The sequence below is a fragment of the Mustelus asterias genome, chromosome 6, assembly GCF_964213995.1.
Source record: "Mustelus asterias chromosome 6, sMusAst1.hap1.1, whole genome shotgun sequence".
In the NCBI taxonomy this organism is placed as follows: domain Eukaryota; kingdom Metazoa; phylum Chordata; class Chondrichthyes; order Carcharhiniformes; family Triakidae; genus Mustelus; species Mustelus asterias.
Window position 1 is genome coordinate 134253298 of NC_135806.1, and position 26963 is coordinate 134280260.

Consider the following 26963-nt stretch of genomic DNA (forward strand, 5'->3'; position numbering starts at 1 on the left):
CCCCCTGGCGGAGGAGAGTGTCCTCAAGGCGGAGGGGAGTGAGGCCCTGTCCCCCTGGCGGAGGAGAGTGTCCTCAAGGCGGAGGGGAGTGAGGAGAGTGTCCCCAGGGCGGAGGGGAGTGAGGAGAGTGTCCCCAGGGCGGAGGGGAGTGAGGAGAGTGTCCCCAGGGCGGAGGGGAGTGAGGAGAGTGTCCCCAGGGCGGAGGGGAGTGAGGAGAGTGTCCCCAGGGCGGAGGGGAGTGAGGAGAGTGTCCCCAGGGCGGAGGGGAGTGAGGAGAGTGTCCCCAGGGCGGAGGGGAGTGAGGAGAGTGTCCCCAGGGCGGAGGGGAGTGAGGAGAGTGTCCCCAGGGCGGAGGGGAGTGAGGAGAGTGTCCCCAGGGCGGAGGGGGCTGGCGGGCGGGTTTGGGTGTCTCTCTCTCTTCATTGGGCCGCTCGGGTGAAGTTGGGGTGGTTTTTCTGATGGCGGGACGCGGGAAGAGGAAAGCAGCTTCCAGCAGCTCGCAGGTAATGAATGAATGGAGGGAATGGCGGTGGAGCAGCAGCTTGTAACAAAGTAGCTGCGAGGTAGCAGAGAGAGTGTAACAGAGTGTGATAGAGTGTAGCAGAGAGAGAGAGAGAGTAACTGTGTGTGAGAGGGAGCAGAGAGTGAGGGTAACAGAGTGTCTGTGAGTGAGGGTAACACTAGCTATAAGGGTGGCAGGGTGGCAGAGTGTGAGGGTGGCAGAGTGTGAGGGTGGCAGAGTGTGAGGGTGGCAGGGTGTCCCGGATGGGGATTGAGCCACTGGCTATAACCTATCTCAGATACACTGTCTGGCTGAGACTCACTACACTCTGGCGCCTGTTCGGGTACACTGAGGGGGAATTTAGCATGGCCAATGCACCTAACCAGCACGTCTTTCAGACTGTGGGAGGAAACCGGAGCACCTGGAGGAAACCCACGCGGACACGGGGAGAACGTGCAAACTCCACACAGACAGTGACCCGAGCTGGGAATCGAACCCGGGTCCCTGGTGCTGTGAGGCAGCAGTGCTAACCACTGTGCCACCATGCCTTCCCTTGAGAAGCTCACTCAAAACATATTCAAACAACACTTTGCAGTTCAAATTTCCAAGCAAACTTCTGCTTAAATGCTGCTTTGGATTGAATGAGGATCCCTCCTCAACACAGGCTTTGTCTGAATCAGTACCAAGACTTTGTGTTAGGTTATATTCTGATGTTTTCCCCCCAAAAAATAAATTGTTTGTATGAGCGGAAAGGATCAACCAAAAAGATCCAGTAACTTGTTACGTGAAAGGCCTTGGGCGTGTTGGCTTTTGTAAAGGTGCACCATGGAACCATAGAATCTTACAGTGCAGAGCAAGGCCATTTGGTTCATCGAGTCATCTTGGTTTATTGTCACATGTATCAGTATACAGTGAAAAGTATTATTTCTTGTGTGCTATATGAACAAAATATGCAGTACATAGGAGAGAAGAAAAGGAGAGGGTGCAGAATATAGTGTTACAGTGATAGCTACGTTGTAGAGAAAGATCAGCTTAATATACGTTGGGTCCATTCAAAAGTCTGACAGCAGCAGGGAAGAAGCTGTTCTCGAGTCGGTTGGTACGTGGCCTCAGACTTTTGTATCTTTTTCCTGACGGAAGAAGGTGGGAGAAAGTATGTCTGAGCTGTGGGGTCCTTGACTCTGCTGGCTGCTTTGCTGAGGCAGTGGGAAGTGTAGACAGAGTCAATGGATGGGAGGCTGGTTTGAGTGATGGACTGGACTTCATTCACAACCCTTTGTAGTTTCTTGCAGCTTGGACAGAGCAGGAACCATACCAAGCTGTGATGCAACTGGAAAGGATGCTTTCTATAGTGCATCTGAGTCTGCACTTATTCTCTGACAGAGCATCTTACCCCTGCCCTATTCCTGTGACTCCACATATTTAGTCCCCTAATTTCCCTACTCTACACATCTTTGGACACTATGGGGTAATTTACCATGGCCAATCCACCATCTTTGGAATGTGGGAGAATGTGCAAACTCCTCACAGACAGTCCCCCAATGCTGGAATCGAACCTGGATCCCTGGCACTGTGAGGCAGCAGTGCTAATCACTGCTGTCCATGTTAGTTGAAGAATGGGATTGGGTAGATTATTTCACTCACTCTGTGCACACCTGTCAAGGACCAAATTGTCCGACCCCAACCAGACAATTTGTTTATTGAAATTTGCAGCAATCACTGCACTAATTAGAAGAAGAATCAAAGATTATGGGGATAAGGCAGGAAAGTGGAGCTGTGGATACTCTCACCAGCTCAGTCATGATCTCATTGAATGGCGGAGCAGACTGGATGAGCTTTAAAAAAAAAAAAGTATCTGGATGTGCACTTGTCATGACATAACATTCAAGGCTATGGGCCAGGTGCTGGTAAATGGAATTAGGTGGGAGGTCAGGTGTTTCACACGTGTTGGTGCAGAATTGATGGGCCGAAGGGTCTCTTCTGCACTGTATGATTCTATGAAATGGCCTACTTTTGCTCTGCCCAAGACTGCAAGAAACTAGCCCAATCCATCACACAAACCAGCCTCCCATCCATTGACTCTGTCTACACTTCCCGCTGCCTCAGGAAAGCAGCCAGCATAATTAAGGACCCCACGCACCCGGACATTCTCTCTTCCACCTTCTTCCTTCGGGAAAAAGATACAAAAGCCTGAGATCACGTACCAACCGACTCAAGAACAGCTTCTTTCCTGCTGCTGTCAGACCTTTGAATGGACCGACCTCGCACTAAGTTAATCTTACTCTACACCCTAGCTATGACTGTAACACTACATTCTGCACCCTCTCCTTTCCTTCTCTATGAACGGTATGCTTTGTCTGTATGGTGTGCAAGAAACAATACTTTTCACTATGTTAATACATGTGACAATAATAAATCAAATCAAAAGCATCTTATGGTCTTATGCCATATTGGATTTATATTTGACACAATATCCAAACTCTAACATCAGGGTCACAGCCTCAGATTATACCACGCCAAAACTAGTCTGCCTAGAAAGAATGAGAAACTTGTACTTTTCCTCTCCCTGGTCAACACTTTGCAACCCCACGGCCTCTACTACCTCGAAGAGTAAGGGCAGCAGCCTCAGGGGAACACCAACTCCAAGTCATGCTTGACTTGGGGCCACATCACTGTCACTGGGTCAACATCCTGAAACTCCTCCCTGATAGCACCATGGGTGTACCTGCAGCGGTTCAAAAAGGCAGCTCAGGCCATAGAGTGGTTTGTCAATGCAAGGGAGCAGAAGGAAGGTATGGCCTTCCTTAGAAACAAGAAAGAGAAAAAAAAGAGGTCTACAAAATGATGAGAGGCACAGACAGGGTGGATAGTCAGAGGCTTTTTCCCCAGGGTGGAAGTGTCAATTACAAGGGGACACAGGTTCAAGGTGAGAGGGGGAAAGTTTAAGGGAGATGTGCGGGGGAAGTTTTTCACGCAGAGAGTGGTGGATGAACCTGCTCCTGGGCCTGGCGAGGCGAGCCATTAACAGGTCCAGGCAGCGGGCGATCGATGGGGTCGTCCATCCTGACTGTCTGCCCCTCTACCGCGGCTATGTTCGCGGCCAGGTGTCCCTGGAGAGGGAGCATGCGGTATCCACTGGCGCAGTTCACGCCTTCCGCGCCCGTTAGGCACCGCAGGGGCTGGGGTGCATTATAGACCCCGATAACCACATTATGATTTAATGTTTTAGGTTTCCTTTGTACTTTGGTTCTGTTTGGGCTGTTCCCCCTCCTTTTGGGGAGCTGCCCCTTTTACTTTGTCCCTGAGTTCATTTGAGTTAGTTTATTTGTTTTGCTCTAAAAGAGGGAGAGTGGTGGATGCCTGGAACGCGCTGCCAGAGGAGATAGTGGAAGCAGGCACATTGGCAACATTTAAGAGGCTGGGTACATGAATAGGGACGAATAGAGGGATATGAACCGAGTAAGGGCAGAAGATTTTTTTTTTAGTTTAGTTAGGGCATTATGATCGGCACAGGCTTGAAGGGCCTTTCCTGTGCTGTACTTTTCTCTGTTCAAGGAGAGGGAAAATCCCGAGTAAGCAACTTGTCCAAAACTCAACTGTCTGTGACATGTTGCCGTATCAGCACCAGAACCTTCTTGGCACAGTTTGGCCTTAGCAGTCACCCCTGTAGGTACCAGAAGCTTCGCAAGCAATCCCAGGTGATGAACATGGTCATCTTCACCTTGGGGGACTAACAAGAAAGCAAGGACGTTGGTGCCTTGAGGTGCTGCTTGTCCACCTTGTTGGAGGTTCCCTCCTGTCCTGGAACTGGCTCCTGTGTCCCAGGAATCCGTAGTCCTCTGAATTTGTATTTCACATTTTTAATTCTTTCTCCGCCCCGTCCTGAAGATCCGATCCAATGTTTCGGCTCATTGTTACTGCTTGAATTCAGTTAGTTCCCAGCCTGCCTGTGAGCTCCTGGGTTATAATTGCTTCCTGTGGTCTGTCCTCAAGTCGAAGAATCCAGTGGCTAAAGAGGGCAAGAAGAATCGAGGAGAGAGCGCCGGTGTTCCTGAAGAGTTGCGACGGAAGGTTCGGGATCTTTACAAGCTTCAGATGCCGGAAGATTTTTATCACTTCTGGGAATTCTGCCAGAGGCTAAATCCAGAGAATCCATGTGGTATGTGGCACACCCCCTAACCTTTCTAGAACTTTCCTCTCCAGTGTCTGCAATGCAGACAGTGAGGCAAGCCAGGCCACCGAGGCTAGCCATGCAAGCGCATCGGGAGAGGACAAGAGTGAAACTGCTCCACCCCGCACCCCCCCCCCCCCCCCCCGTCCCCGCACAACTGATCATCACCCAGCCCCAACACCGTTACGCTTCAATATTCCCAGCCCTGCACCAAACTACATTCCCAATTCACAAAGTTCTGTGTCCCTGCCTGGCTGATTATCAAGTTTAAAGTTTATTTATTAGTGTCACAAGTAGGCTTACATTAACACTGCAATGAAGTTACTGTGAAAATCCCCTAGTCACCACACTCCGGCGCCTGTTCGGGTACACTGAGGGAGAATTTGGCATGGTCAATGTATCAGGCACGATGGGGAAAATGGCCTCCTTCTGTGCTGCAGATTTTTATGAACCTCATATGGACGGGACGGTGGTTAGCATTGCTGCCTCATAGCTCCAGAGACCCGGGTTCGATTCCCGGCTTGGGCCATCGTCCGTGTGGAGTCTGCACATTCTCCCCGTGTCTGCGTGGGTTTCCTCCGGGCGCTCCGGTTTTCTCCCACAGACTGAAAGACGTGCGGGTTAGGTGCATTGGCCATGCTAAATTCTCCCTCAGTGTAACCGAACAGGCGCCGGAGTGTGGCGGCTAGAGGATTTTCACAGCAACTTCATTGCAGTGTTAATGCAAGCCTACTTGTGACAATAATACATAAAAACGTTTTTAAAAACTTTACTATAATTTGACCCCTGGGCTCTTTAACGAAAGAAGGGTCAGCATGCTAAACATCCCTGCCCCCTCCAGTCTGTCTGGAAGTATGGACATATGGCCGTGAATGTCCTGAATAGCCTGATAATACTGGTTATCGAGTTGAATATGAATCACTTGTGTAGTAACTGTGCTCGTATAGGAAATGCAGCAGGCCATTAAGGCACAGCAAGCTCCTACAGACAGCATCAGTGAGGTCATCGTTTCTTTCACCAAGTTGATTGAGGGATAAATATTGGCCACAGGGAAGGAGACCCCTGCTCTTCCTGGAAATAGCACCATGAGATCTCTTGCTTTCACCTGAGGGTAAACAGGGCCTCGGCTTAACGTTCCATCTGAAAGACAGCACCCCGACAGTGTAGCACTCCGTTCAGCGCTGCCGCTGGAGAGTGAAGCCTGGATGTTGGCGCTCAAGCCTGGAGTGGGACTTCTTCCACCTACAATTGGATTGACCCTTTTTGTCCCAAGATGTAGGAGGATAAACTACGGTAAAATGTGTGGGGTTATGGGGATAGGGCAAGGGAGAGGGCTAGGGTGGGATGCTCTGAGAGTCGGTGTGGACTTGATGGGTCGAATGGCCTCCTTCTGAACTGTTAGGATTCTGTGATACAATCTTTTGACTCAGAGGTACTGAATCATAGCTCTGACTAAGGTATCAAGCTGACTCCTACCTGAGGTTAATTCCTTACAGGGAGGTTATAATTCAAGGATTGAGTTTCACCAGATCTAAATTATTGCTCGTGTTTCTCCCCCCAATAGAAGCATTGAAGCTGAACCTTGGACTGCGACTTGTTGGGCCTTTCGATATTCTGGCAGGAAAACCTAAAGGAGCAAAAAACCCTGAGCCTAATTACCTGCTGCATTGGCGCTACTTCTATGACCCTCCCGAATTTCAGACCATCATCAATGGGGACTCGGAAACACAGTATCACCTTGGCTATTTCAGGTAATTGTGGCATGGTTGCGTTATTGACAGGGTGGTGGGGACAGAGTCTTACTCGAATTAGAACATAGAACAGTACAGCACAGTACAGGCCCTTCGGCCCACGATGTTGTGCCGAACCTTTTCCGAAACCAAGATCAAGCTACCCCACTCCCTATCATTCTAGTGTGCTCCATGTGCCTATCCAATAACCGCTTGAAAGTTCCTAAAGTGTCCGACTCCACTATCACAGCAGGCAGTCCATTCCACACCCCAACCACTCTCTGAGTAAAGAACCTACCTCGTACATCCCTCCTATATCTTCCACCGCGAACCTTATAGTTATGCCCCCTAGTAACAGCTACATCCACCCGAGGAAATAGTCTCTGAATGTCCACTCTATCCCCCTCATCATCTTATAAACCTCTATTAAGTCGCCTCTGATCCTCCTCCCCTCTAAAGAGAAAAGCCCTAGCTCCCTCAACCTTTCCTCATAGGACCTACCCTCCAAACCAGGCAGCATCCTGGTAAATCTCCTTTGCACTCTTTCCAGTGCTTCCACATCCTTCTTATAGTGAGGTGACCAGAACTGCACACAATATTCCAAATGTGGTCTCACCAAGGTCCTGTACAGTTGCAGCATAACCCCACGCTCTTAAACTCAAACCCCCTGTTAATAAACGCTAACACACTATAGGCCACCTTCACGGCTCGATCCATTTGAGTGGCAACCTTCAGAGATCTGTGGATATGAACTCCAAGATCTCTCTGTTCCTCCACATTCCTCAGAACCCTGCCGTTGACCCTGTAATCCACATTCAAATTTGTCCTACCAAAATGAATCACCTCACACTTATCAGGGTTAAACTCCATCTGCCATTTTTCGGCCCATCTCTGCATCCTATCAATGTCTCTTTGCAGCCTACAACAGCCCTCCACCTCATCCACTACTCCACCAATCTTGGTGTCATCCGCAAATTTACTGATCCACCCTTCAGCCCCCTCCTCCAAGTCATTTATAAAAATCACAAATAGCAGAGGACCCAGCACTGCTCCTTGTGGTACACCGCTGGTAACTGGTCTCCAGTCTGAAAATTTTCCATCCACCACCACCCTGAATTGGACTGAGTCACTGTGAGGTTTCAGGGATTCAGAAGAAGGAACCATGCTGGGTATCGGTTAGGCCAGTATTTATTTCCCATCCCTAATTGCCCCTGAAGGTGGTACCTTCTGGAATTCCATGTGGTGTAGGTTTGATTTGATTTATTGTCACATGTATTGGTATACAGTGAAAAGTATTGTTTCTTGTGCGCTTTACAGACAGAGCATACTGTTCATAGAGAAGGAAAGGAGAGAGTGCAGAATGTAGTGTCATAGTCATAGCTAGGGTGTAAAGAAAGATCAACTTAATACAAGGTAGGTCCATTCAAAAGTCTGATGGCAGCAGGGGAAGAAGCTGTTCCAGAGTAGATTGGTGCGTGACCTCAGACTTTTGTATCTTTTTCCTGACGGAAGAAGGTGGAAGAAAGTATGTCCGGGGTGTGTGGGGTCCTTAATTGTGCTGGCTGCTTTTTTTAGGCAGCAGGAAGTATAGACAGAGTCAATGGATTTAAGGCTGGTTTGCGTGATGGACTGGGCTTCGTTTATGACTCTTTATAAGTTTCTTGCGGTCTTGATCAGAGCAGGAGCCATACCAAGCTGTGATACAACCAGAAAGAATGCTTTCTATGGTGCATCTGTAATAGTTGGTGTCCCACATACCCACAGTGCTGTTAGGGAGGGAGTTTGAGGATTTTGACCCAGCAGTAGTAAAGGAATGGGCGATATATTTTCATGTCAGGATGGTGAGTGATGGAAGGGAACATGTGGTTGGTGGCGTTCCCAGGTATCTGCTGCCCTTGTCCGAGGTTATGAGTGTGGAAGGTTCTTTTGAAGGAGAGAGTTGCTGCAGTGCTTCTTGTAGATGCCACACACTGCATCCACTGTGCATTGGTGGTGGAGGGAATGAATGTTTAACCTGGCAGATGAGGTGCCGATGAAGCGGGCTGCTTTATCTCAGATGGTATTGAACTCCTCGAGTGTTGTTAGAGCTGCACTCATCCTGGCAAGTGGAGAGTATTCCATCACACTCCTGACTTGTGCCTTGTAGATGGTGGACAGGTTCGGCGGAGTCAGGGGGAGACTTACTCACTGCTGACCTGCTCTTGTAACCACAGCATTGATATGGCTGATCCACACTCCGGTCGCTGTTTCATATGTGATGTTTACAGGGATACCCCAGAAGAATTGCCAGTGTTCGTAGGGGCAAACGTGGCTAAGAATGGCTGCTCAGTGGCTCAGATGGGAGACAACTTGATCAGTGCAGTGAAGTAAGTATGCTTCTGTTTCTTTGGGACTGTTTGTGCTGAGGCATTTATCAAATATAAAGATGGACGGTGGCTGGCGAATTGCTGAAATTTAGTCAGAGGTTTACAGCATGGAAACAGGCCCTTCGGCCCAACTTGTCCATGCCGCCTAGTTTTTACCACTAAGCTAGTCCCAATTGCCCGCGTTTGGCCCATATCCCTCTATACCCATCTTATCCATGTAACTGAATGCTTTTTAAAGACAAAATTGTACCCGCCTCTACTACTACCTCTGGCAGCTTGTTCCAGATACTCACCACCCTCTGTGTGAAACAATTGCCCCCCTGGACCCTTTTGTATCTCTCCCCTCTTAAACCTATGCCCTCGAGTTTTAGACTCCCAGACCTTTGGGAAAAGATATTGACTATCTAACTGTTCGATGCCCCTCATTATTTTATAGACCTCTATAAGATCACCCCTAAGTCTCCGACGCTGCAGTTCGAGCAACAGAGTGCAGCAACCTCTTGTTTAATGGGTAGCACACTCGGCTCAAAGTCAGAAGGTCATACACATTGAAGTCTGACTCCAGAGAATCCGGACAGTCACTTCAGTCCAGCGCTGAAGGAGCACTGCATGGTCAGAGGTACCGTCTTTAAGCTGAGACACTGAAACAAGGGCCTGTGCATCCCTGCAGGTAGACTTTAGATCCCACGACACTATTTCAGAGAGATAGTGAGTTCTCTCTGGTGCCTTGGCTGATTATTTATTCCTCAACCAACATTACTAAAACTAATTATAGAAACATAGAAAATCGTGGAGGAGGTGATGGCCTACTGGTATTATCGCTGTAGACTATTAATCCAGAAACTCAGCTAATGTTCTGGGGACCCGGGTTCGAATCCCGCCATGGCAGATGATGGAATTTGAATTCAATAAAAACTATCTGGAATTAAGAATCTACTGATGACCCCGAAACCGTTGTCGATTGTCAGAAAAACCTATCTGGTTCACTAATGTCCTTTAGGGAAGGAAATCTGCCGTCCTTACCTGATCTGGCCTGCATGTGACTCCAGAGCCATGGTTGACTCTCAACTGTCCTTGGGTATTGAGTGATGGGCAATAAATGCTGGCCAACCAGTGACTCCCGTGTCCCACGAATGAATGAATAACAAAAAAAGGTGAAAGGCTGAAAGTGGCCCTTTGCATTATCTTCTGGTGGGTTTGGCTGATCTGGAATTTTAGAGCCTCTTCTGTTTTAGACCTTTATATTTTATTTTTGCCGTTATCTTGATGTAATGGAGGAAGTTGGCGGAACGGGAGGGTGGAAATTGACTTAAGATTGTAGTTCAGTGTCTCTAAGTTTAGCTGTTGAACCTTGTTGTTTTCTCTTCCCCTTTCCATCCCATCGCACCGTTGCTTTTCAGCCTCCTGTTGTCCAGAAGACTGAAGGAAGTGAGTAATAAAAGCCAGAGCAGTGGGTTGAAAGAGCTCGAGACCAAACTGACGGCTCTAGCGAAGAAATTGGGTTATTCCCTAGAGCAAAAAACTAAGGAAATGAAACAAAGAGATAGGAAGGTAAGCTCTTGTACCGTACTTCCAGAACATTCCCTGGTTATTTGTGACTTCCAATAGGAGCTGAGGGCCTTCCAGTTGTAACCCACGGTCAGAAGCAGAAGGTAACATTCCACGATGGCAGGAAGCACTGACTAGGTATTGGGGAATTGGCGACCCTCTCTCCTCTTGACCTTTGAATACCCCTTTTGCTCGGACTTTAATTGGACACTGGTCTGCTAGCCATCTCCAAAGAGCTGCTGCCAAAGTTGGATTTCACCCCGTTTAATTTTCCTTCCCCCGTCCATTCTCCGAAAAATTCCCTTTTTTTAAAAATCCCTATCAATTGCTCTTGTCTCATCTCCCGACCTTCCCATCAGGCCCATGTTCCCTATAGCTGCCTGTTCCATCTGGTATCCGCTACAACTCACCAACTTTTACAGATGCATCATAGAAAGCATTCTTTGTGGTTGTGTCACAGCTTGGTAGGGCTCCTGCTCTGCCCAAGACCACAAGAATCTACAGAGGGTCGTGAATGAAGCCCAGTCCATCACTCAAACTAGCCTCCCATCCATTGACAAAGTTTACACTTCCCACTGCCTCAGAAAAGCAGCCAGCATAATCAAGGATCCCACGGACCCCGGACATTCTCTCTTCCACCTTCTTCCGTCGGGAAAAAGACACAGAAGTCTGAGGTCACGTACCAACCGACTCAAGAACAGCTTCTTCCCTGCTGCTGTCAGACTTTTGAATGGACCCACCTTGCATTAAGTTGATCTTTCTCTGCACTCTAGCTATGACTGTAACACTACATTCTGCACCCTCTCCTTCTCTATGAAGGGTATGCTTTGTCTGTATAGCAAAAACCTTTCACTGTATACTAATACATGTGACAATAAATCAAATTTCTAACTTTCCTCAGTTCTGATGAAAGGTCATCATTAACCTGAAACATTTACATAACGAACATACACATTAGGAGCAGAGCCTGCTCTGCCATTCAAAGAACAAAGAAAATTACAGCACAGGAACAGGCCCTTCGGCCCTCCAAGCCTGCACCGACCATGCTGCCCGACTGATCTAAAACCCACTACCCTTCCGGGGACCATATCCCTCTATTCCCATCCTATTCATGTATTTGTCAAGATGCCCCTTAAAAGTCACTATCGTATCTGCTTCCACTACCTCCCCCGTCAACGGGTTCCAGGCACCCACCACTCTCTGTGTAAAAAATCTGCCTCGAACATCTCCTTTAAACCTTGCCCCTCGCACCTTAAACCTGTGCCCCCTAGTAATTGACTCTTCCACCCTGGGAAAAAGCTTCTGACTATCCACTCTGTCCATGCCTCTCATAATCTTGTAGACTTCTATCAGGTTGCCCCTCAACCTCCATCGTTCCAGTGAGAACAAACCAAGTTTCTCCAACCTCTCCTCATAACTAATGCCCTCCATACCAGGCAACATCCTGGTAAATCTTTTCTGTCCCCTCTCCAAAGCCTCCCCATCCTTCTGGTAGTGTGGCGACCAGAATTGAACACTATATTCCAAGTGCGGCCTAACTAGGGTTCTATAAAGCTGCAACATGACTTGCCAATTTTTAAACTCAATGTCCCGGCCGATGAAGGCAAGCATGCCGTATGCCTTCTTGACTACCTTCTCCACCTGCATTGCCACTTTCAGTGACCTGTGTTCCGGTACACCCAGATCTCTTTGCCTATCAATACTCTTAAGGGTCCTGCCATTTACTGTATATTTCCTATCTGTATTAGACCTTCCAAAATGCAATACCTCACATTTGTCCAGATTAAACTCCATCTGCCATCTCTCCGCCCAAGTCTCCAACTGATCTATATCCTGCTGTATCCTCTGATGGTCCTCATCGCTGAAACATCTGTATCCTGGAATGTTAAGCTGCCAATCCTGTCCTTCCCTTAACCAAGTCTCTGTAATGGCAACAACATCATAGTTCCGAGTACTAATCCAAGCTCTAAGTTCATCTGCCTTACCTGTTACACTTCTCGCATTGAAACAGGTGTACTTCAGTCCACCAGACCCTGTTTGATTAGCAATCCCACCCTGCCTGCTGTTTCTCTGAGTCTTACTGGCCCCACTCTCTGGTTCCCCTTCAGCTAATTCACCTTTGCTTTGGTTCCCACCCCCCTGCCAAACTAGTTTAAATCCTCCCGTGTGACACTAGCAAACCTCCCGGCCAGAATATTTATGCCCCTCCAGTTTAGATGCAACCCGTCCTTCTTGTACAGGTCCCACCTGCCCCGGAAGAGACCTCAATGGTCCAGATATCTGAAACCCTCTCTTCTACACCAGCTGTTTAGCCACGTGTTGAGCTGCACTATCTGCCTATTCCTAGCCTCACTGGCACGTGGCACAGGGGGTAATCCTGAGATTACAACCCTCGAGGTCCTGCTTTTTAACTTTCTACCTAATTCCCTAAACTGCTGCTGCAGGACCTCATCACTCTTCCTACCTATGTCGTTAGTACCAATATGTACCATGACCTTTGGCTGTTCACCCTCTCCCTTCAAAATGCTTTCTGTCCGTTCAGAGACATCCTAGACCCTGGCACCAGGGAGGCAACAGAAAATCGTATGAGGAAAGGCTGAGGGGCTTGAGGTTGTTTTCGTTAGAGAGAAGAAGGTTAAGACGTGACTTAATAGAGGCATACAAGATGATCAGAGGATTAGACAGGGTGGATAGTGAGAGCCTTTTTCCTCGGATGGTGTTGGCTAGCACGAGGGGACATAGCTTTAAATTGAGGGGTGAGAGATATAGGACAGATGTTAGAGGTAGGTTCTTTACTCAGAGAGTAGTAAGGGCGTCAACATTAAGAGCATTCAAATGGTTATTGGATAAACATATGGATGATATTGGAATAGTGTAGATTAGAGGGGCTTTAGATTGGTTCCACTGGTCGGCGCAACATCGAGGGCCGAAGGGCCTGTACTGCGCTGTTATGTTCTATGTTCATCCTGGAGTCTGTTTCACGTCCACAGAAAGGCCTGTCTGCACCCCTAACTATCGAGTCCCCTATAACTATCCAGCATTTTCCACTTTTCAGATTTTCAGTATCTGCACTATTTTGCTTTAATTGAAAGCTCAGGTTGTCTGGTCATTGTCAGTGGTCATTGCCACGTTACTGTCTGCGAATTGCCTGCCGTGTTTCCTCTGATATGACGGTGTGCTTTGAAAGTACTTACCTGGGTTGCAAAGTGCTGGGCAGGCTAGTTGAACAGGGGGTGAAGAGAGGTGGTGACCTCACAGCTAACCTGATCCTTCCTTTAGCCAAGGTTCAGATACATGCTTTTCATCATGGGATGGGTGGAATAACAGTCGAACTGTGGCCCATTTTTCTTTTGCCCTAACCTGAGGGTGCCGAGACCATTTGATTTCATTTGATTTATTATTGTCACGATTAGTATACAGTGAAAAGTATTGTTTCTTGCGCGCTGTACAGACAAAGCATACCGTTCATAGAGAAGGAAAGGAGAGAATGTAGTGTTACAGTCATAGCTAGGGTGTAGAGAAAGATCAACTTAATTAGTTCATTTAGTCATTTAATGTCATTTAGTAATGACTCCCAAATTGTCTTGTTAAAGCTGGTCTTTGTAAGATTGAGGGGGACGGGGAAGTGGCTCAGAGTAACTCTGGGCAATATCGGGTACTGTTTACAGTCTATTTTATATAATAACCGGTTAAGAGTGAGGCATTTTTCTCTGCCCTGCGATTGGATACAAAGATGCGACTTTCTTATTGGTGTGATATTGATCAGAAATATAAAGAACAAAGAAAATTACAGCACAGGAACAGGCCCTTCGGCCCTCCAAGCCTGCACCGACCATGCTGCCCGTCTGAACTAAAACCCCCTATCTTTCCGGGGACCATATCCCTCCATTCCCATCCTATTCATGTACGCCTCTTAAAAGTCACTATTGCATCTGCTTCCACTACCTCCCCCGGCAGCGAGTTCCAGGCACCCACCACCCTCTGTGTCAAAAAGCCTGCCTCATACATCTCCTTTAAATCTTGCCCCTCGCACCTTAAACCTGTGCCCCCGAGTAATTGACTCTTCCAAAAATATGTTGTTGGAAATCGGCCGTAGTGATAACTACAATAAATCAAAAGATGTAAAGCCAGCAACATGCAAAATTCTAGGTGTATGCCGTTTTTAAGATGAGGCAAAGTCTTCTTGCTGTTAATTGATTGAGGTCTGAAATCAGTATTTATTTGAAAGCCTCTGTTAAGACTTGGTGTACAGACATCAAATGAAGTTTGTGTGGAATCTACGACATGGGAATGGGCCATTTGGCCCAACTCGCCTCTGCTGGTATTTAAACCCTCGAACGCACAAAATAGGAGCTGAAATAGGCCATGCGGCCCATCGAGCCTGCTCCGCCATTCAATACAATCATGGATAACCCTGGGCTTCAACTCCTGCCCAATCCCCCTTATCCCTTAACTCCCCGAGAGACCAAAGATCTGCCCTTCCCAACCCTCTGGGCCAGAGAATTCCAAAGATTCACAACCCTTTGAGTAAAGTAACTCTATCTGAGTCTCCTCCGCTGTACTGATCTACTTCCAAATCCCCTTTGATCCCGATGTCTCCAGGATGCTGCAGACTTCCAGTATCCTCTTTTTCCAATATGGAGTGCAACACAAAAATTGGAGAGACGCACAGAAATCATGGAATCCTTACGGTGCAGAAGGAGGCCATTCCGCCCATCGGGTCTGTACTGGCCACAATCCCACCCAGGCCCTGTTCCTGTAACCCCAAGTATTTACCCTGCTGATCCCTCTGACATTAGGGGCAATTTAGCATCGCCAATCCACATACCTTTGGACTGTGGGCGGAAACTGGGGCACCCGGAGGAAACCCATGCAGATACGGGGAGAACGTGTAGACTCTGCACAGGCAGTGACCCGAGGCAAGAATTGAACTCGGGTCCCTGGCGCTGTGAGGCAGCAGTGCTAACCACTGCGCCAATGTGCCTCTTGTGACAAGACTCGGAAATGTGTGATAATCGTATAAAGCTTTTCCAGTGAAACGTATCCTTTCGGTATGGCATGTCTTGCAGGCAGGATGTTGCACGACAGATATTCCATTTTCTTAAGGGTGTGAACCAATCTTCATAACTGACCGAGAGCCTGAAATATACTAACATTGAAACTGCGTCTCCCGATCTCGGGGACCTGTATTTAGCTGCAGTTGTCAGGGTTTATTTGTGAAGAACATCGCGTACACATTGCCGCTGTGCTTCAGACCTCAGCAATGTTGAGAGAGAGATTCACTAATGCTTTGAATCTAATGTGCATTGCCTTTGGGCTGTTCTCATCACACAAAGAATCTGCCACAAGTTCTTTGATGGAACGGAGCTGATTTAAAAATACACTTGCCACCGGGCACTTATTTCACTAACTCTCGAATCTCTGCCGTATCTTCTGACTCACTTGAGCAACACGGTGGCACAGTGGTTAGCACTGCTGCCTCACCGCTCCAGGGACCCGGGTTCGATTCCCGGCTTGGGTCACTGTCAATGTGGAGTTGGCACATTCTCCCCGTGTCTGCGTGGGTTTCCTCCCACAGTCCAAAGATGTGTGGGTCAGGTGCTTTGGCCATGCTAAATTACCCCTTAGTGTCCCGGGATGCGTAGGTTAGAGGATTAGCGGGGTAAATATGTGGGTTTACGGGAATAAGGCCGAGGTGGGATTGTGGTCAGTGCAGACTTGATGGCCGCCTTCTGCACTGTAGGGTTTCTATGATAGCACTGCTGGAGTTACACTTGTCAATTTATCAGCAGTTACATCCTTTGGCACTTGCACTGTTAAGTCGATTGCATTGATAAAGCAAGGTGATGATCATAGGCTTAACCTATGAATATAACTGGACACATCTGGAGCAATTGAGGCTGGGGGAACTATAAGGAGTTTGTAACTCTACTGAGTTGTGTGTAGAATAAACTTGCTGAAGGTAAAAGATGCTGCTGTATGATTCCTGCACCGTATACTATTATTGATCATAATAACACACATTGACCATTCATCACATGTGCAGTTACTAAAGAAAGTTGGCAGCCCTCCAGTCGTCGTGTCTTTGTTATTCTGCTGCACCACAGCACCAGAGACCCGGGTTCGATTCCCGGCTTGAGTCACTGTCTGTGTGGAGTTTGCATGTTCTCCCCGTGTCTGCGTGGGTTTCCTCTGGGTGCTCTGGTTTCCTCCCACAGTCCGAAGACGTGCTGGTTAGGTGCATTGGCCATGCTAAATTCTCCCTCAGTGTACCCGAACAGGCGCCGGAGTATGGCCACTAGGGGATTTTCACAGTAACTTCATTGCAATGTTAATGTAAGCTCACTTGTGACACTAATAAATACACTTAAAAACTTATTTCTTTAATCTGACTAATACTCTGTCAGTGCAGCGAGATGCCATTGATATTTTTTCAATGGGTGCAGTGCAAGGTTTAGCTAAACATGAATGCGTTGTTTCAGAAGCAGAGATTGACTTTACTTTCACATTGCAGATGATCTCATCTATCTTTTATTTCTAGATTGCCACCAGAACTTTTCACGGCGCTGGTTTGATTGTCCCGATAGATAAAACCGGTGTGGGTTACCGGGAGCTTCCCGAGACCGATGGTATGTTTGTGTTGTACTTTACACTCATTCTTTGTAAACAAAAACCTAAAACGGCATCAGAGACCACACACAAATTGGAGTGGGTAGTAATTGAATGATGTACTTCCCTTTATTAACTTTAGGAGCTCTGAGATCAGTTTATTCGACTTTGGTTCTCACGCAATGAGTAATAGTTCTAGGAATAGAATAGCATTCCCCAGAGGTCTCAATGGCATTCCAGTGTGGCATGTTCTGAATGATGTGGAGATGCCGGCGTTGGACTGGGGATGGGCACAGTAAGAGGTCTCTCAACACCAGGTTAAAGTCCAACAGGTTTATTTGGAGTCACAAGCTTTCGGAGCATTGCTCCTTCATCAGGTGAGTTGGACTTTAACCTGGTGTTGTGAGAGTTCTTACTGTTTTGAATGGGAATGGAAAGCCAGAGTCATAGCGTCATGATAGCCCATTCGGCCCATTGACTCAGTGCCGGCTCTCTGTTGAACAATCCAGTCAGTCCCATTCCTCCACTCCATCCCCATCACTCTTCGAGTTTACTTCCCTCAAACTCCCCATCCAATTTCCTTTTGAAATCCCTGATTGTCTCTGCTTTTACAGTCCTCACGGGTACCAAGTTCCCAGTCTTCACCATTCGCTGACTTTAAAAAAGGGTCCATCCTCACATCCCCTTGCACCTCGGGCCCAAAAACCCTAACTCTGTTCCCCCTTAGCCCTTGCCTCATCTGCTCATGGAGCAGCTTTACTCTGTCTACCTGATCTAAACCTGTCACAATCTTGTACACCTCTGCTCAATCTCCAGTCCAACCACCTTTGCTCCAAGGCGAACAACCCCAACTTCTCCAGCCGAATTTGAAGCTATAATCCCCCATCGCTGGAACCATTCCGGTAAATCTCCTCTGCACCCTTTTTTATGGACCCTCATTCTCTCTAAAGGGTGCTGACCAGAACTGGGCGCAATATTCTAGTTGCGGCCTAACCAGGGCAGCACGGTGGCACAGTGATTAGCACTGCTGCTTCACGGCACCAGGGACCCGGGTTCGATTCCCGGCCTTGTGTCACTGTCTGTGCAGAGTCTGCACGTTCTCCCCATGTCTGCGGGGGTTTCCTCCGGGTGCTCCGGTTTCCTCCCGCAGTCCGAAGATGTGCGGGTTAGGTTGATTGGCCATGCTAAATTGTCCCTTAGTGTCAGGGGGACTAGCTAGGGTAAATATATGGGGTTATAGGGATAGGGTCTGGATGGAATTGTGGTCGGTACAGACTTGATGGGCTGAATGGCCTCCTTCTGGACTGTAGGATTCGATGATTATAGAAATTCAGCATAACTTCCCATGCTTTTTGTATGCTGCTCTTGAAATAGGAGAGATCTGTGGTCCAGCACTTTTAAAAAATATATGTGTCTGACGCTTTGGGCCATTTTCTGAAGTTTATAATTGTTAAAAAGATGTGAAAACTGTTGTCGGTCTTTTTCCCTTTTCCAAAACCACGGGTGTCGCGAGCAATTGCAGTCCATCTTTTGTAATTCCTCAGGTTAAAATCGGCTAACTCCACTTGGAGTGGCGAATTGGGCACGAGACTTCCCAGGCCCTCGAGGTTCAAGGGAATATTAAGGATTTATTTGTGACGTTTTGTGTTGTTGACCATGGTTCGGTGGTTAGCACGCTCGCCTCATGGGTCAGGTGATTTGTGGGCCCAAGCACCAGACAAGAGCTGACACTCATTGTTTAAGGTGCTGCCTTTCAAAAGAGGCGTTAAACAGAGACCCTGTCTGCCCTTTTGGGTGGATGTAAAAGTTCCCACTGGCACTATTTTGAAGAGGAGTTCTCCCTGGTGTGCTAGTTGATATTTGTCCTAACATTTGGTGATGCTGTCTTACCTTTATACCACTATTAGCACTTCTTTAGTCCTTAATGCCACCAATAACACTCCCTTTGTCTTATGCCCCATGCCATCTATGTCAAACTCTCCCTAGTCATCTATGTCAAACTCTCCAACCTATCCCTGACTCTATTCTGCCCCACCTCCCCCAGCCCCCACCCCCGCCCACTATATAATTCATCGCATTTCTATCCCCTCTCCCGCTCTGAAGAGTCACAACAACTTGAAACATTGGCTTTATTCTCTCTCCACAGATGCTGCCAGACCTGCCGAGTCTTTTCAGCATTTTCTGTTTTCGTTTCAGATTTCCAGCATGGTGGTTAGCACTGCTGCCTCACAGCGCCGGGGACCAGGGTTCGATTCCCGGCTTGGGTCACTGTCTGTGTGGAGTTTGCACGTTCTCCCCATGTCTGTGTGGGCTTCCTCCGGGTGCTCCGGTTTCCTCCCACAGTCCGAAAGACATGCTGGTTAGGTGGATTGGCCATGCTAAATTCTCCCTCAGTATCCGAACAGGTGCTGGAGTGTGGAGACTGGGGGATTTTCACAGTAACTTCATTGCAGTGTTAATGTAAGCCTACTTGTGACACTGATGAACAAATAAAAGTTTATTTATTTATTAGTCACAAGTAAGGCTTACATTAACACTGCAATGAAGTTACTGTGAAATTCCCCTAGTCGCCACAATCCGGCGCCTGTTCGGGTCAATGCACCTAACCAGCACGTCTTTCAGAATGTGGTGGAAACCAGAGGAAACCCACGCAGACACGGGGAGAACGCGCAAACTCCACACAGACAGTGACCCAAACTGGGAATCGAACTGGGGTCCCTGGTGCTATGAAGCAGCAGTGCTAACCACTGTGCCACCGTGCCACCCCTGCAGTAAACACTCGCAGTGCTTATTTTTATATATTACTCACTGTCTGGTCATTATCACATTACTGATTGTGGGATATTGCTGTTAGCACATTTGAAGCTATAATTCCGCATCGCTGGAACCATTCTGGTAAATCTCCTCCGCACCCTTTTATGGACCCTCCTTCTCCCTAAAGGGTGCGACCAGAACTGGGTGCAATATTCTAGTTGTGGCCTAACCAGAGTTTCATACAAGTTCAACGTAACTTCCCTTGCTTTTATATGTTACTCTTGAATGAGCAGATTCAGTGGTCCGGCACTTTTTTTTTGTGTGTCTGATTGGCTTCTGTGACGCATTTTGGGCCATTTTCTGATGTTTGCAGTTGTTAAGATGTATATTAAAATGTCTAAATTTCAGATGTACTTCACTGGCTGTTAGGGTCTTTTTGAAGTTATGGAAAGTGCTGTGTAAATGTACGTCTTCCATAGCATACCTTTGGAGAAATGTAGGGACATTGTGTAGCATACGATAGGACATTGTGTACCAGGATGATAGGGAGTGGGATAGCTTGATCTTGGTTTCAGATAAAGCTCGGCACAACATCGTGGGCCGAAGGGCCTGTTCTGTGCTGTACTATTCTATGTTCTATGTTCATATGCAGTTTTCCTTCCATCGTACGCTGAGAAATAATCAGTGTCCTTTTTTTTTCAAAACTATAACAACAGGAGGTCTTAAAAAGATCTGTAAAGCGATCGTGGAAGCTCCGACTGATGACGCCCGGATTAAAGCTTTTGCCCCAATCCAAGAAATAATCACCTACGTTCAGTTTGCCAATGATGAGTGTGACTACGGAATGGGATACGAACTAGGAATTGATCTCTTCTGTTACGGGTCACACGTAAGTGGACGCAGATGGGTTTCAGTGTTTTTAAACTGTTTGAAATTCAAGTGCATGAGGATAGGTGCCGGAGGTAGCTCAGCTGATTCAGGGTGGTTCTGTGTACAGTTCTGGTCATCCTATTATAGAAAGGATATTATTAAACTAGAAAGAGTGCAGAAAAGATTTACTAGGATGCTACTGGGACTTGATGGTTTGAGTTATTTGGGGATGGTTGGATAGATTGGGACTTTTTTCCCTGGAGCGTAGGAGATTTAGGGGTGATCTTTTAGAGGTCTATAAAGTAATGAGGGGCATAGATCAGCTGGATAGTCAACATTTTTTCCCAAAGGTAGGGGAGTCTAAAACTAGAGGGCATAGGTTTAAGGTGAGAGGGGAGAGATACAAAAGTGTCCAAAGGGGAAACTTTTTCACACAGAGGGTGGTGAGTGTCTGGAACAAGCTGCCAGAGGTAGTAGTAGAGGCGGGTACAATTTTGTCTTTTACAAAGCATTTAGACAGTAACATGGATAAGATTGGTATAGAGGGATATGGGGGCGAGCTGAGCAGTTCAAAAAAAGGGCGGCATGGACTAGTTGGGCCGAAGGGCCTGTTTCCATGCTGTAAATCTCTGACTCTAACAAGGTCAGCTGCAAATTCCCTTCCCACGTCATCCAGACTTGGAACTATTATCTGATTCCCTCAACGTTCCGGAACCCCTCTACCTTCACCACCCAGGCTGCAACGATTCAAGAAGACAACTCATCACCACTTTCTCAAAGGCATTAGAGATGGGCAAAAATGCTGAATGTGCCTACAATGCCCACATCCCATAAATGAATGATATATTTTTTAAAAAGCTCCACCAGGGGCCTGCGGACACAGCCTGACCCACCAGTGCGGTATTACAGGGGTCTTGTGTTGGTGGAAGTGTCATCTTCCAGATAAACTGAGTACAACAGTAACTACTTCTGAATAAATCGCCGCAGGAAGCCCTCACTTAAATTAGGGTGACGTTCCTGAAAATTGCAACTTTAAGTGAAACGACTTTAAGCAAATCATAGGTTCCCATCGGGATCAGTGTTAAAGCCAGAGTTCGGTTCCCTTTGTCATAGAATCCCTCCAGTGCAGAAGGAGGCCATTTGGCCCATTGAGTCTGCACCGACCACAATCCCAATCAGGCCCTATCCCTGTAAGTCCACTTATTTAGCCTGCTGGTTCATGGCCAATTAACCTAATCTGCACATCTTTGGATTGTGGGAGGAAACCCACGCAGACATGGGGATAATGTGCTAACTCTGCACAGACAGTGACCCGAGGCCAGAATTGAACCCGGTCCCTGGCGCTGTGAGGCAGCAGTGCTAACCACTGTGCCACCCACATTTGTCACCCAGAGAACCAACATACAAGCTGAAATACTGCACGTTCCATGGGCAGTACTGTGCATTCCTTAGCTGAAATAACTTGCAAAATAAAATAAAACGATAAATATAATATAAAAACAACTCGATGTAATTTTTAAAAATCACACTTGCCTCAATAATTTTTAGAGCCTCCATCGGGTGGCAGAATTGGTCAGTGCTGGAAGGTGCCGGAAGCCTTGAGACTACTTGCACTGACTAACCTCTGCCACTACACGGAGCTTCAGTTCAGAGGCAGAAGTGGAATGGCTGAAAACCGAACTGGATGAGAAGGCAGGGTCAGCCAGGGAGCAAGATCATAGAATCATAGAATGCCATGCAGGAGGAGGCCATTCGGCCCATTGAGTCTGCACCAACTCTCTGACAAAACACCCCCCCCCCTCCTCCCATTTACTCCACTAACCCACCTAACCTACACAGCTTTGTACGCTGAGGGAGAATTTACCATGGCCAATGCGCCTAAACTGAATATCATTGGAGTGAGAGGAAACGGAGTGGAGGTCGGTCAGAGAGTTCATTCATTTTACGGGATGTGAGCATCGCTGGTTGGGTGCAGCATTTATTGCCCATTCCTAACTGCCCTCCATTTCAGAGGGCCTTTGAGAGTCAACCACATTGCTGTGGCTCTGGAGTCACATGTAGGCCAGACTGGGTAAAGAACAAAGATCAAAGAACAGTACAGCACAGGAAACAGGCCCTTCGGCCCTCCGAGCCTGTGCCGCTCCTTGGTCCAACTAGACCAATCGTTTGTATCCCTCCATTCCCAGGCTGCTCATGTGACTATCCAGGTAAGGATGGCAGATTTCCTTCCCTAAAGGACATTAGCAAACCAGGTGGGTTTTGACGACAGTCGATGATGGTTTCATGGTCATCAGTAGACTTTTAATTCCAGATTTTTATTGAATTCAAATCCCACCATCTGCCATGGTGGAATTCGAACTCGGGTCCCTCGTAAATTACCCCGATCTCTGGATTACTAGTCCAGTGTTAATACCACTACACTGTCTCCCCTGCGAGTAATGTGGTTAACTCTCTGCTGCCCTCGGGCAACTAGGGATGGGCAATAAATGTTAGCCAGTCAGCGATGCCCCTGTCCCATGAATGGGAGGGCAGTGGGATGGGGCGGGGGTGTGTGTGGAACTGAGGGTGAGAGTGACAGTGCCAGGGGGAAGATTTTGTGCAAAGCAGAGGAGGTCTGTGACAAATAACTCCAATGGCAATATGAAACAAATACACTGGCAGTAATTTATTAATGATGTTCAAGTGAGTCAACATTGAGGACTTGCTGCATCTCTTCATGATTGTGACTCATTCACAACTCATTGACTGGGGTGGCACAGTGGTTAGCACTGCAGCCTCACAGCGCCAGGGACCCGGGTTCAATTCCCGGCTTGGGTCACTGTCTGTGCGGAGTCTGCGCGTTCTCCCCGTGTCTGTGTGGGTTTCCTCCAGGTGCTCCCGATTCCTCCCACAGTCTGAAAGACACGCTGGTTAGGTGCATTGACCCGAACAGGCGCCAGAGTGTGGCGACTAGAGGATTTTCACAGTGATTTCATTGCAGTGTTAATGTAAACCTAATTGTGACTGGAAATCGCTGAGGGCAGGGACTCTGGATGGGGAGGCATTTGTAAAATGTGTACAGGAGGGTTCGTTGGAACAATATGTGGACAGCCCAACTAGAGAGGGGGCTATACTGGACCTGGTGCTGGGGAATGAGCCCGGTCAGGTCTTCAAAGTTTTGGTCGGGGAACATGTGGCAAATAGTGACCACAATTCTGTTAGCTTTAGGATAGTGATGGAAAAGGATGAGTGGTGTCCCAAGGGTAAGGTGTTGGATTGGGGGAAGGCTAACTTTATTGGGATCAGGCAGAAATTGGCAGCTCTTGATTGGGAGAGGCTGTTTGAGGGTAAATCCACATCTGGTATGTGGCAGTCTTTTAAGGAACGGTTGTTAGGGCTACAGGACAAGCATGTGCCTGTAAAAAAGAAGGATAGGAAGGGTAGGATTAGAGAACCGTGGATAACCAGGGAAATTGAGGGACTGGTCAAAAGGAAAAGAGAGGCGTATGTTAGGTCCAAGCAGCTAAAAACGGAGGGAGCTCTGGAGGAGTATAATGAAAGTAGGAAAATACTCAAACGGGGAATTAGAAGAGCAAAAAGGGGTCACGAAATGTTCTTGGCGGACAGGATTAAGGAGAATCCCAAGGCATTTTATTCATACGTTAGGAACAAAAGGGTTGTAAGGGAAAAAATCGGACCTCTCAGGGACAAAAGTGGGGACTTATGCTTGGAGCCCAAAGAGGTAGGGGAGATCCTAAATGAATACTTTGCGTCGGTATTCACTAAGGAGAGGGATGTGTTGACTGGGAGTGTCTCGGAGGGGAGTGTTGAACCGTTGGAGAAAATCTCCATTACAAAGGAGGAAGTATTAGGTTTGTTAGAGAATATAAAGACTGACAAATCCCCAGGGCCTGATGGAATCTTTCCAAGGCTGCTCAGGGAGACGAGAGGTGAAATCGTTGGGCCTCTGACGCAAATCTTTGTCTCGTCACTGGACACAGGTGAGGTCCCAGAGGATTGGAGGATAGCTAATGTGGTCCCGTTATTTAAGAAGGGTAGGAAGGATAACCCGGGTAATTATAGGCCGGTGAGCTTGACGTCCGTGGTGGGGAAGTTGTTGGAGAAGATTCTTAAAGATAGGATGTATGCGCATTTAGAAAGGAATAAACTCATTAACGATAGTCAACATGGTTTTGTGAGAGGGAGGTCATGCCTCACGAACCTGGTGGTGTTTTTTGAAGAAGTGACCAAAATGGTTGACGAAGGTAGGGCCGTGGATGTTGTCTATATGGACTTTAGTAAAGCGTTTGACAAAGTCCCTCATGGTAGGCTAGTGAAAAAGGTTGGATCCCATGGGATAAAGGGGGAGGTGGCTAGATGGGTGGAGAACTGGCTTGGTCATAGAAGACAGAGGGTGGTAGTGGAAGGGTCTTTTTCCGGCTGGAGGCCTGTGACTAGTGGTGTACCGCAGGGCTCTGTATTGGGACCTCTGCTGTTTGTGATTTATATAAATGATCTGGAAGAAGGAGTAACTGGGGTGATCAGTAAGTTTGCGGACGACACAAAACTGGCAGGACTTGCAGATAGTGAGGAACATTGTCAGAGGCTACAGAAGGATATAGATAGGCTGGAAATTTGGGCAAGGAAATGGCAGATGGAGTTCAATCCTGATAAATGCGAAGTGATGCATTTTGGTGGGAATAATGTAGGGAGGAGCTACACGATAAATGGAAGAACCATAAAGGGTGTAGAGACGCAGAGGGACCTGGGTGTGCAAGTCCACAGATCTTTGAAGGTGACGTCACAGGTGGAGAAGGTGGTGAAGAAGGCATATGGCATGCTTGCCTTTATAGGACGGGGCATAGAGTATAAAAGTTGGGGTCTGATGTTGCAGATGTATAGAACGTTGGTTCGGCCGCATTTGGAATACTGCGTCCAGTTCTGGTCGCCACACTACCAGAAGGACGTGGAGGCTTTGGAGAGAGTACAGAGGAGGTTTACCAGGATGTTGCCTGGTATGGAGGGGCTTGGTTATGAGGAGAGATTGGGGAAACTGGGGTTGTTCTCCTTGGAAAGACGGAGGATGAGGGGAGACTTAATAGAGGTGTATAAAATTATGAAAGGCATAGATAGGGTGAACGGTGGGAAGCTTTTCCCCGGGTCGGTGGTGACGTTCACGAGGGGTCATAGGTTCAAGGTGAAGGGGGGGAGGTTTAACACAGATATCAGAAGGACATATTTCACACAGAGGGTCGTGGGGGCCTGGAATGTGTTGCCGGGCAAGGTGGTGGAGGCGGACACACTGGGAACGTTTAAGACTTATCTAGACAGCTATATGAACGGAGTGGGAATGGAGGGATACAAAAGAGTGGTCTAGTTTGGACCAGGGAGCGGCGCGGGCTAATTGTTCCTGGTTTCTCGTTTCAAGGCTTCATTCTACGATCATCTTGCTGGTGCCAGTACAGAGTGAGACTGCGGATAGTTGGGAACCTGTCTCGGGGGCAGGGAATTCATATGGTGTTCGTGGAAGTGGAAATGACTAGGGTTGGGAAGCATTTTCCGATCGGGGCCATTGTGATCTCCTGGACTCGTTTCGATCGCCTCAGGGGGTCGGAGAGGAATTTCCCAGATTTTTTTTTTTTCCCCATATTGGCCCTGGGGTTTTTCACTCTGGGTTTTCGCCTCTCCCTGGAGATCACATGGTCTGGAATGGGGGGGTGGGGGTAAGTTAATAGGTGTAATGAACAAAGCATCATAGCTGTGAGGGACAGCTCGGTGGATAGGATATTGGTATGTAGATAGGCTGGAAAATTGGGCGGGGATCCTGGATTCAGGATTCAATCCTGGACCGGGGAGCGGCGCGGGCTTGGAGGGCCGAAGGGCCTGTTCCTGTGCTGTATTGTTCTTTGTTCTTTGTGACACTAATAGATAAACTTTAACTTTACTTTTTTTCATTCACAATGTCCTCCTGTCGTTTGCTTTCACAGTACTTCCACAAAGTGGTGCAGCAATTGTTACCTCTCGCCTACAAACTCCTGAAGAGGCACCTGTTTGCTGAGATTATTGAGGCTCATTTGGCCAACAGGAATTGGGACAATCTGGACCAACTGAAAGCTTGATTTCACCAAAAATATTTCTGGACGTTTACAAAGTATTGAATTTACAAACTTACTTCATGTGCTAGAATGTTCTGTCTGAATCGTATTCCATTTTTTAAAAAAGAATGAATAGTGTTTTTTTTACAATAAAGATCCTTTTGGTGATGCTTAAGTGTTCGTGACTGACTGACTGGTGCAAATACTAAGCTCTGCAGCTTTATCAGCTGTGACCAACGCATACTAATGCACAAATGTGCCTCTGAAGAATATGTACTGGCTTCGATTATCTTGTACCTGAATGTCATTAATCTCTTCCTACATATCCTCTAAATCCCG

General features: G+C 47.5%; 1 protein-coding gene across 1 annotated transcript; it reads left to right on the top strand.

The window, feature by feature from the left end:
• hpf1 (histone PARylation factor 1) lies at positions 1-26804 on the top strand. Its single transcript, XM_078215470.1, has 8 exons — positions 1-503; positions 4496-4661; positions 6238-6424; positions 8671-8769; positions 10170-10320; positions 16859-16946; positions 20397-20569; positions 26517-26804. The coding sequence occupies exons 1-8, from the start codon at positions 459-461 to the stop codon at positions 26646-26648; spliced, it is 1041 nt and encodes a 346-aa protein (XP_078071596.1). The 5' UTR covers positions 1-458; the 3' UTR covers positions 26649-26804.
• The last annotated feature ends 159 nt before the right edge of the window (positions 26805-26963 follow it).

What these genes read in the sequence shown, in the direction of transcription:
- hpf1 (XM_078215470.1), top strand. Translation starts at nt 459, where the DNA reads ATGGCGGGACGCGGGAAGAGGAAAGCAGCTTCCAGCAGCTCGCAG. An exon ending in AAATCCAGAGAATCCATGTG is followed by an intron (nt 4,662 to 6,237) that starts GTATGTGGCACA and finishes TCCCCCCAATAG; the next exon opens with AAGCATTGAAGCTGAACCTT. An exon ending in TGAAACAAAGAGATAGGAAG is followed by an intron (nt 10,321 to 16,858) that starts GTAAGCTCTTGT and finishes TTTTATTTCTAG; the next exon opens with ATTGCCACCAGAACTTTTCA.